This window comes from Dipodomys ordii, unplaced genomic scaffold, assembly GCF_000151885.1.
Source record: "Dipodomys ordii isolate 6190 unplaced genomic scaffold, Dord_2.0 Scaffold10, whole genome shotgun sequence".
Taxonomy (NCBI): domain Eukaryota; kingdom Metazoa; phylum Chordata; class Mammalia; order Rodentia; family Heteromyidae; genus Dipodomys; species Dipodomys ordii.
In genome coordinates this window covers 24581780-24593346 of record NW_012267226.1, presented here as the reverse complement: position 1 = coordinate 24593346, position 11567 = coordinate 24581780, and the positions used below count along the sequence as shown (strand labels likewise).

Genomic DNA, 11567 nt, shown 5'->3' with positions numbered 1-11567 from the left:
GGAGGCCCTGGGAGGAGGAGGCCCTGGGAGGAGGGGGAGGCCCTGGGTGGAGGGGGAGGCCCTGGGTGGACGAGGAGGCCCTGGAGGAGGGGGAGGCCCTGGGAGGGGGAGGCCCTGGGTGGAGGGGGAGGCCCTGGGAGGGGGAGGCCCTGGGTGGAGGGGGAGGCCCTGGAGGAGGCCCTGGGAGGAGGGGGAGGCCCTGGGTGGAGGAGGAGGCCCTGGGAGGAGGGGGAGGCCCTGGGTGGAGGAGGAGGCCCTGGGTGGAGGGGGAGGCCCTGAGAGGAGGAGGCCACCTTGGGAGGGGGAGGCCCTGGAGGAGGCGCTGCCCCTGTCCCGTTCCAGATAAGGTGCTTGCTAAGTGAATGCTTTGTTTTGAAAACGTTCTCAAATTCTTGACAGCTTCGTTGATCGCTAACATATTTTAAACGACTTGCTTCTTATGAAGTGCCAGAGACACCTGGCTCTTTAATTATATTTTAGAAGTAAAATTCAATTGTTGAAAGTCACTCTTTGGCCTCAGTTTGTTTCCGTTTGTACCTGTCTGGTCTTCTGTCTCTTGTACCCAGTTTCTTCTTTTAATGGTTTCTCCTGACCAATGATTTTATACAACCCAACTGCAGGGCAGTTTCTATTTGTGCTGGTTGGGAAGAAAGAAAGGCAGCTTCTTGGACCAGTGGTGGAGGGATTACCATGGCCTGAGTCCTTGGTGACTTTAGACCTAGGTCTGCCCCCTCCACCCTCACCCCTCCTCTGCCAGCAGCAGGGAGAAATGGCTCCAGGAGAGCCTCAGCTGCAGGTCCACCCAACAAAGCCAGCTTGGAGGAGCCCCGCAGCCCTGCTTTCTGTGTGCGTGTGTGTGTGTGTGTGTGTGTGTGTGTGTGTGTATAAAACATAATATGTAATTTACTATAATGTATAACAGACAGCAAGACAGTCAACAGTAAATTTGCCAAATGGTGTCTTACTACAAATTGAGGCCTTTGTTCCTTGGTCCTGGAAGTTGTGTGCATACAGTATGCTGTAGCTGCATCTTCTCTGGGTCTGGTTTTTGTCCCCATTACAGAGCAGGGTTGACATGGTCAATGGAGTGCTGACAATCCACGGAGTGAACCGATCCGATGCGGGGATGTACCAGTGTCTGGCTGAGAATGAATACGGAGCCATTCATGCCAGTGCCCAGCTGAAGATTCTAGGTATGTGATTTCCAAGCAGATCAATACGGGGGAAAATGGCTGCTGCTCTTCATGCTCCACTTCTCACAATACTGAAGTTTTATGATACAGTTCTAAAGACATACTTTATGACTTAATAAGAAATATTGTGTTGTGCTGTTTCTGTAAACTGTACAAGACTGTTTACTTTTGTCCTGTTGACCCACATCTATCTATTTATATGGTGTTCTAACTGTAGTTTTATTCTAAGATGGGTCATACAATATAGCTTTGATTTAGAATTAACAGTCAGGTTTTACAAAGCCAGGTACCAGTGGTTCGTGTTTGTAATTTTAGCTACATAGGATCACCATTTGAGGCCATCCCTGCCAGGAAAGTTGACAAGACCCTTTTTCAGCCCATAGTTGGGTATGATGACCTGCACCTTGTCTTCCTAAACTAGACAGGAGATGAGACTGGGAAAATCAGTGCTCAGTAAATACAAGATTCCATTTCATTTTCCCAGATATTTAAAAAAAATCAAAGATTATTTCTTTTGTTAACTATTACTTTTAACGCCTTGGAATTAAAAAGCCCATTTCATCCACACTCTGTGATTTTCTCAGGAACACTCCCAAGCCTTCTTACTCACTATATATACATTCAAGTTTATCTTTAATTCTATTCACCATAAGCAACCAAAGATGTTACCTGAATTATTCCCATAAGTCCCTTCTTTCTTCAATATCTTATGTCTGTCAATGAAATAGATGCTTTTAACATATATACCTTTTTAATAGTGTTGTTAATATTGGTTAATGTATCTTCTTAAGATTGTGTCACACATTCTGTTGGTATAGTATCAACATAAACTATTACTGAAATGCTCAGAGAATTGTTACATTGATATAAAGCAGTGCCCCAGATACCTTCACACAGAAGGATCTTAATGTCAGTGACTTAGATGAATAATTGCAAGAGCCTGAATAAAATTTTAAACTGAAATTACAATAATCCTGTTTCTTTTTAAAGTAACATGCAGTTTGTGGGACTTTTCCAATAAAACATGGATCAAATTAAGTAGGGTGGAAAGCCAGTGCTCTGGCTTGCCCTTGGAGTGTACCAACTCAGGAGATTAAAACCTGGAGGATTGTGGTTCAAAGTCAGCCTGGGCAGAAATGTCTAAGAGACTTCACCCCCCCAATTAGCCAGCAAAATGCCATATTGGAAGTGTGGTTCAGATGGTGGAGTAGCAGCCCTGAGAGAGATAGATGAAGGAAAGGTGAAGCCCCAAGGTAGGCCCCGGTATCAGTGTTAATGAAGCACCAGTACTGATTAAGGTGGGAAATGGAAGACACAGAATTGTCCTGGGCATTCCCTCCATCATCGCAAAGAACCACTGAGAGGACATCCTTAGAGGGCCCTTTGACCTTTCCCCCATGTTATCCATCAGAGCGGGTCCTTTGACCTCTCCAGGTCATCCATGAGTCTTTCACAAGCGGAGCTGGTGCCACCAGTAAGGCATGCTAGCTTCTGAAATGGCCTTTATCTGTGAACTCCACATTGGAAGACGCCATTATCTCCTGGCAGCCAGCAGGTATCTCATTGTAGTAATGAATCACGTACCCGTGCCATGGAGGTTTTTTCTGTGTGGTTTGATGACACTGGATAAAAGGGGCAGGAATTGTGGCGTGTCGCTCGCTGGGGAGGATGTCCCTGCCTCCAGTGAATGGGCCTTTCCTCCCGCACAGCCTCCCCTCCCACCTTTGCGCCAAGTCAGCTGAAGAGGACTGTCGTAGTCACCAGAGACCAGGAGGTGGTCCTGGAGTGCCGGCCCCAGGGCTCTCCGAAGCCGACCATCTCATGGCGGAAGGGAGACAGAGCGCTCAGAGAGAACAAAAGGTCAGAAGCCACTTTGTGTTCCGCCCTCCTCACAGCACCAGGCCCCTGAGGTCGGAGGGCTGCAGAGGCCACGAGCCCTACGACCCTGAGATACTTCCCCACCCCACCCGGTTGAAGTGGACTTTTGTTTGACGGGTGCGTTTTCAATGTAGATAGTGTGTGTGTGTGTTTGTGTGTGTGTGTGTAGTACAGATAGATGGTAGACTATACAGAGGTCAAACTCCCTTCCCTTCATTGGGTTTCCTGACTAAGAAAGAATTGCACTGGGTTTTGAAGAAAGCAAGAAATGTAATTGGCCAGTGGGTTTTGGTTTGCATTTTGTCCTTCGTACTGGAGTCCCCGGTGACCTGGGCCCTGATGCGGGTTGTGTTTTCGGTGGTTGGTAGCGTTAACATAGCACGAGCACATTCTGGGTCTGCTGGATAGTTCTTTGATGATGGGATTGGTGCTGGGTGAACTCCAGCCAGGCTTTGCCTTTCTATTTTCAATCTGGCCAACAAAAATAGCGCCGGCTGCTTGGATGGCCACGGGCAGCTGTGAGTTGGGCAGCAGCCCATGCTGCATGTGAGCGTCAGTCTGTGGCCGGCAGAGGCCAGGGTCGCACAGGAACGCAGGGAGGACGTGAGGACAGGCGCTCTCCGCGTCCGCTCCTGCCGCCGTCATCAGCGGCGGTGCACTTTGGTGACGGGTACTCGGCCTGGGAGGAAGGAGCATTGCACACGGTTCACTTTCTGTGAGCTACAAGTTAGGAGCTCAGATTGTGATGTTTTGTGGAGGTAAGTACTCCAATACGTAATCTCTAGGTCAACATTTAGGTTTGTTTAAACCTACCACTTGAAATCTTTCTTAAGGCCTTTGCTTCCCGTCAGCAGTGAGATGCACTGATTTAATTTGTTTGTCATGTGGAATGGTTTGTTTAATTATTGGATGTGCTCTACCCTGACGATCTGTGCTGTCCTCGTGAGGACTCTAGGCTCCAACCGTGTGTCCACCCTTCTCCATGTGAAACTGGAGTTGGGAGAACTGAATGAAATTCTGCATAGAAAATATACGGGCTGGTGTTGCTCATTCTCATCGCGAGAAGATGATAGTGATGGGGAAGACGGTGGTCATGATGACGGTGGAGATGATAGTGATGGGGAAGACGGTGGTCATGATGACGGTGGTCATGATGACGGTGTTCATGATGACGGTGTTCATGATGACGGTGTTCATGATGACGGTGGAGATGATAGTGATGGGGAAGATGGAAGACGGTGTTCATGATGACAGTGTTCATGATGATGGTGTTCATGATGACGGTGGTCATGATGACGGTGTTCATGATGATGGTGTTCATGATGACGGTGTTCATGATGACGGTGGTCATGATGACGGTGTTCATGATGACGGTGGTCATGATGACGGTGGAGATGATAGTGATGGGGAAGATGGTGTTCATGATGACAGTGTTCATGATGACGGTGGTCATGATGACGGTGGTCATGATGACGGTGTTCATGATGACGGTGTTCATGATGACGGTGGTCATGATGACGGTGTTCATGATGACGGTGGTCATGATGACGGTGTTCATGATGACGGTGGTCATGATGACGGTGGTCATGATGACGGTGGTCATGATGACGGTGGTCATGATGGTGGTGGTGGTAGCAGCGGCGGACATAATGACTGCTGTTTCAAACTTTGACCCTTGAGCTCTAGCCTCCATTTTTCATGGCAAAGTCATTAAGATTAAGTGATTAAGAAAAGAATGTGCAAGGGCCAGTCTGGGAGGACTGTTACTTGGGTGGAGGGTGTGAATTGGCTCTTGGTTCCTGGGAGTCCCTGAGCCTCTGTTTCCTGTCCTCCCCTTCCCTCCGCCCTGGCTCCCTGTCCCGGGGTGGGTTCCTCCCCTCAGGCTGGGTCTTTCCATCTCCCCTCCTCGGCGTGGTGAGTGCATTCAGTGCCTGAGGACTAACGGGGAGGCAGTGAAGCCTCTGGAGACGTCCCTCCGCTTGGCAGTGCCCAGACCTGGCCGGGGTGCGTGCGAGGATCGCAGCGCACGGTCACTTAGCCTCCTACGAACGCTGGAACTTGTCCGGGCGCCGGGGTTCGGAGCTCCAAGCTCTGGGGACTCCCACCCACAGCCTCATTCCTGGGCTCTGCTCATCACTCTCCAGCTCATTATTTCCATTACTTGGCCATTAACTTCTGTTCAAATATAATCATCCCGAAGCCCTCCAGCAGTGCACACACATTAAGTCTTCACCATCGCATGCTCGACTTCTGTACTTTCTGAGGGCAGTCTTGGCTGAAAGGAAGAATGAGGAGATCCGGGCAGGGAGCAGCCTACTATATTTTGTTCAGGACCCGCCTGGTGCATTCTGCTTCCTTTCTGTCAGCCCTGTGAGCCATCACTGAACATCTCCAAATATGCCACGTGTGTTTCAAAGATACTTTGAATTTTTGACTTTCAAAAGTACTTCAAGCATCAGTTTTCATATCTAGGTAGAGATGGAAAAAGGAAGCATAACTCACTGGGTGATTAGGAAATCCAGCCCCACAGAATTATCAGTTACCTGTAGAAGAATAATATGCAAGAATGCTCTTCCTTTTACGAGTCTGTAATCTAAGCACAGACTTGTCCAAAATTCCCTGCACTATGTCCCTGCTCACCAGAGGAGCTCAGAATCGCAGACTTTTCCGCCCCTTTAATGCGCTGACTTCCAGTGGGAATCCTGTTGTGTTTATTAGGCAGCGGTGATCAAGCTCACATACTGACTCCCAGACAAACAGAAAAACGTATTCTTCATAACAGCCCTACGAGACCATCACTGGGGAAGCTGCCTGCACTGGTCGGGAAGAGGGATTCACGGGTGTGATTAGGACTGGTGTCCTGCCTGGCCCCCAGCTCCAGCGGCGTCCGCTAACGAGAACGAGCAGGCTGCGCGGCTCTGTCCGCCTGATAGCGTCTTTTACATATTAGGAACATAAAACAGCACAGACGCTGGAGGTCGCGGATTGGGTTAGTGTCTAAGCAGTGGTCTAACGAGCACTCCTATGTCAAGAGCACATCGTTTAACTTCCTTTGTGTTTCCGAAAGCAATGAGGTGGTTAGAATGGCTTTTTTCACCTGCGGGGCAGGGGCGGGAGGGGGGGAGGGGGGTGCCTCCTGAGCACTGACAATCCTGAGCCGCTCACACAGCCCCACGTTCCCCCAGACGTGGAATGTTGGGGCCACAGGAATGGGGACAAAGTGGCCTCACACTTCCCATCGCCAGGCTCATGCTCAGTGAAAGGCAGCCACCTTCCTCAACTTCCCTTTGAAATGCAAGTAAACATGCATGCAAAAATAGGACAGTCACACACGGGATATTAGCTCTCTGTGCGAACTTTCAACCTGTCGCAGAAACTGTCCTTAGGTAGAGACTGTAATTAAGAAAGAACCAGGGCTCATTCAAGTGTGTACCTCTGATACGTCAAGAAACTTGGTTTCCCCAGCACGTGCCTGGGGCGCCTCGCTCCAGGGAAGCTGTGGATGAGGCAGGGAGATGCGATTAGACCCCTACCGGACATGGGACCCACCCTCCCCACGCGCAGCCCACAGAAGGAAGAGTCCACTGCCCCAGCCAGTCAGCGCCGAGTCGGGCCGCCGCTAGGGTCTTCACAAGTTAGGCGTCTCCTGCAATTCCCACTAACAACAGATGACAGGCTGTGCTGCTGCTGCTTTATATTGTAACTTATTTTTAGGGGCTGGAGGCATGGTTAGCTGTGTAGCACCAGCCTAGTCGGGCACAAATCCCTGAGTTGAAACTGCTGGACACAACACAGAAAATTTACTTCTTACAGGTTACCATGTGGCATTCTGATCATGTATCCGCCTTGTAAATGTCCCTGCAGACACTCACCAGGTATTTATACTGAGCACACAATCATTTCCTCTAGCTGTTGTAAATATGTGACACCTTCTCATTCTCTGAAGTCTCTGCAGATCTCGCTGCCAGCCTCTAGAGCCTTCGTCCACCCCACAGCTTTTTGGACTCAGGGCCTCACACTTGCTAGGAAGGTGTTCTACCACCTGGTGCAATCTCCCATTCCCTTTTACACTGCCTATTTTTGACATAAGGTCTTGTTTTCTGCCTGGACTGCAGCTCTCCTGCTTGTACTTCCCCAGGGGCTGAGAGGCCGGAAGTGGAGCCCGTTCCCAGCCTGGAGCCAGGCGCCAGAGCTGAGCTGGCTCACACCACCCTGTCCGCACAGGGCTCGAGACGAAGGCCCGGGAACCTTTGCTTGCTGAAGCTGGTCTCACACCACAGTCCCTCCCCAGCACCAGTGCAGTGGCTTGCTGTTTGTTTGGCTGATCTCACTGCCAGGTTGCTTCTTGTTTCTGATTTTCCTTAATTGTTACCTCTGCAGAGCAGGCTGCCACTCCAAAGGGAACAGCGACAACATCATAACTCTGGCTCTGTTGTTGCATGAGCGTCTCCACTTCGTGGCTTTATATCTCCAGCTAATTACCAGTTGAGCAAACAGTTCATAAATTCTACTTCTAACTACGGTTCATTTACCCAGTTGCTATAAATGGCTGCACCACTTCCCCGCCTCTGCCCCTTGCACGGGCACAACGGGACGGGAGCAAGCCATTAATTGCCTAAAGGCTTCTCTTTTCTAAAAGCCCCCCAGACTACAACTTCCAGCTTAATCTGTCCTTAGTACAAACAACATCTGAAATACTTGGGAACTCAAGCATCTAAGTACATGCCACTGACTGATCCCATCGCCTCCCCAAGCGGCTCTCGGAGAATATAAAATAGAGAAGAAAGACGATTTGGAGGATGTTGAGAAAAAAAGTATTTGACTGAGGAGGTTTCTAGCTCCTGCTGAGACTTACATAGTCACTTCTTCTCAGCCTTTGCATAAATCAAGGTCTGCTTTAACCAGGGTCGGTTCGTCATGGGAATTGGAGGAATGGTTACAAATTAGTGACTCGAAAACGCGGACTTGACTGGGGGAAAGAGCCCACAGGTGGCCTCCACCAGAGACAAACCTGAGCAAGCTCAATCTTTAGCATGCATCCTTCTCTTCGCTCTACTAGCAGTCATCTGGAATTGGCATCGGTGTGTGCACACGCACACACGCAGCTTCCACGCACACCGGGGCTCTAGGTGACCCCATGCTGGCACTCTGGCTGGACTGGGGTGCTGAGCTGACCTTGTTTCCCCTGGCTCCCGTTGTAAACAGTAGATGCCTTTCTTCTTCCCTTCCGCTCAGCCAGAGGGGCGGGTGAGGGTGAGGGGTGGTGCTGGAGGTGGGGGTCAGTATGGACACATCAGAAAGAAATTCCCTCACACCATTCCTTGATGTCCGTGAAAATGCAAAGGAAAGGAAAACCTGATAGCGCTACATCTGAAAGGATGCTGCATCACCAAGTCATGCTTCACCCGGCCACTGGCTTAACCCTGGAAAGCCCAAGGAAGCTTCCCGCCGTAAGGATTAAACAAGGGAAACATGTCATCTTGATCAATTATAACATATTTATACTTTTAAAAATCTCCTTGTGCCTGCAAGCGGAAAGAGAAACTTCATTGAATTTGTAAAGATATTTTAAAAAGTAAAAATACACAGAAGCAAGCACGGAATGCAAAGCCACTACGCATTTCCCTCCAGAGCTCCAGGCAGCACCGGAAGACCGCACGCCTCAGCTTCCCGCCAGCAGGAACAATCCACTCCACCAGCAAGGAGGGACAGAGGGCCGGACGGAGACCCTTCAAGGGCCTGGCTCTAGGGACCACGTCCTCCAACCAGACACCCCCACGGAAGCCTCCTCACGCATCCCAGGAGCGGGGAGCCTGGGGCAGGAGATCCCCGCACCAGCACAGCGCGGGGACAGACATGGGCCTGCCACACCATAGCAGGGGAGGACACACAGAAATCCTTAGCATTGTGAGGAGAGCCGAAAGAGGAAAAGAGCTACGGACATGTCTTAAATTATGTTTTCAATATTAACAATAGCAAAATCAAAATGGCTTTTCCAAATGAGGAAACTAAAAGACTGAGAAAATCATTTCATGGCATCTACGGCTGAGTCTGAACAGGGTGCACGGTAAGGTCTGTGGAGAAGAAAAAGACTGCAACAAGTGAAAGAGTCGTGATTATAAATTCTACAGTCAACCCACATGTTTGAAACTGAATAGTTCTCCTGCAGTCCGACCCCCCACATTTCCCATCCCCCACATTCCCCATCCAGCCCCCCATCCCCCACATTCCCCATCCAGCCCCCATCCCCCACATTCCCCATCCAGCCCCCCATCCCCCACATTCCCCATCCAACTCCCCATCCCCCACATTCCCCATCCAGCCCCCATCCCCCACATTCCCCATCCAGCCCCCATCCCCCACATTGCCCATCCAGCCCCCCATCCCCCACATTCCCCATCCAACTCCCCATCCCCCACATTTCCCATCCAGCCCCCCCATCCCCCACATTTCCCATCCAGCCCCCATCCCCCACATTCCCCATCCAGCCCCCAGCCCCCACATTTCCCATCCAGCCCCCCCCGTCCCCCACATTTCACAGGTACCCTGCTGAGGCCCTGCTCTCCCAGGCCCCGCATGAGGACTCTGCACAAGGCTGCTTGGAGATGGCGGATTGTGTGGCTTCGGTTCTTGTATAGCAGTTCAGAGGTGTTTGCAGTCCTCCATGTGACCAGTATGAGGTGTCTGTATGGGGGTGTGCTTACACGCTTACAGACAGTAGACCTTTCCAGATGTTTTCTTTGCAATGTGTGTGTGCGCACGTGTACACACATGTGGTGCACAGGCAGAAATGGAAGACAGTATGCGTGGAGATAGACCTGCTTATGGCATTGTTTAGGGTTTTCTAGAAAAATACACAAAATACTTGTGATCTGTGTATAAATTGTGTGCTGCTGGTTCCTCTGTTAGGATCAATCATCTAATAATACAGGCGTCTTTCAGGGCTTTGATTTTAATAAGTGTTAAGAGACGAGCTCTCATACATACGGTAGAGTTTCTACATGCACACATACACACACATCGAGACGGAACTGACGTGGTATTCAGGAGGCCTCGGGTCCCTCGGCGACTAAACCTTATGACAGCCTGTGTCTGCTCCAAGTTCCCCGGGTGCCCAGGGCTCCCTGAGCCATTGTCATCCAAGATGGCACCTCCACAGTGTGCACCACTCACCAGCCATGAGCTCTCAGCCACAGTAGTAGAGAATTTCAGGGATGCACATATAGATTTGGTGTGCATGCAGAGATGGATGTGCATACAGACACGGATGTTCACACAGACACGGATATTTACCTTTTAGGTCTAGATTCTGCACATGAGCCAAACCACGTGACTTTTGTGTCTGAGCATGGCTCATCCCACACAGCGCTCCTGAAAGCTTGTGAGCCTCACACCTGCCCTGGTTCCTCTTATCCTTACATATTTTTAGGACTCCACAGCCCAGCGGGGGTGTGGGCACGAACAGTGCAAGCTGCATTTTAATACCGGCGGAGGCCATGTCCCCGATGCTCTGCACTTCCTTCAGGAGGTACTGTACAAGAAGCGGGCTGCTGGGAGTGCTTCGTGGGTCAGCGCGGGGTGTGAGGCTCCGGTCAGCATAGCCTCCCATGCAGCAGAAGGCGGGGAGCAGAGGGAGACCAGTTTTCTTTGCTTGCCTAACTACATTTAAATCCTGCTTACATGCTAGCTTAAATTCTGGTTCTCTGGTCAGTGGAACTTACCAGAACTGGCAGTAGATTAACAGGAGCAGCAGTATGCTTTCCCATCCCTCCTCACCTCCCCAGGAAGGAGTGGCTGGAATTGCAGCCAACACCCAGTGGAGTTGAGCCTGCATTTCCCAGCGACCCATCTCCCCGGCCACCTGTCCGTGCCCAGACTTTAAACCCCATCCATAAAGCGCAGATCAGAACACCCCTCTGCAAGCCACTTAATGCTGTTCAAAACCACGAGTAAGTCATCTTAACCAAAACCTTCGCTACAGTTCTGCTCTCCAAACTGTCCCTGCGTGATTTTAAACATGATGTTAGTTTAGAGCTGGCACACCACATTAGAGCAATGGTGTCTGTGTGAATCGTGTGTGTGGAATGAGCTGTACTGCACCCCGTACTGAGGCCAATGCTGAGAATCTCACTGTTTATCACGTGTGTGGATATGAACACATGAGTGTGTGTGTATGTGTGTGTCTGTCTGTCTGTCTGGGGAGGAAGGGACAGAGAGGGGCCAGATGCTCATACCTGTGGCCTGTCTGTGGTGCTGTGATTTCCAGCTTCCTTGCTCCAGCAGTGAAGGACCAAATCAGCCTCCTTTTGTAGCGACTGTCTTTGAGTAGAGTATTGATTGTACTCAGAGGGGAGGGGAGGGGAGAAGAAAGAGGAAAGGAGAGGGTGTGTGTCACTGCACATCTTAAATATTGTTCATTCCCACATCCTCATGTTGCTTATAACAAAGTGAGGGGAGAGTGGAGAGGATGGGGAGGGGAGGGAAGGGGAGGGGAGG

At 50.4% G+C, this 11567-nt stretch overlaps 1 protein-coding gene across 1 annotated transcript in view; it reads left to right on the top strand.

The window, feature by feature from the left end:
- The window catches only part of Cntn5 (contactin 5), a 376198-nt gene that overhangs the window by 254412 nt on the left and 110219 nt on the right, over positions 1-11567 (top strand). The window contains exons 11-12 of the mRNA XM_013009536.1: positions 1064-1193; positions 2903-3053. Coding sequence (XP_012864990.1) covers positions 1064-1193; positions 2903-3053 — 281 coding nt within the window. The remainder of the gene's footprint in view (positions 1-1063; positions 1194-2902; positions 3054-11567) is intronic.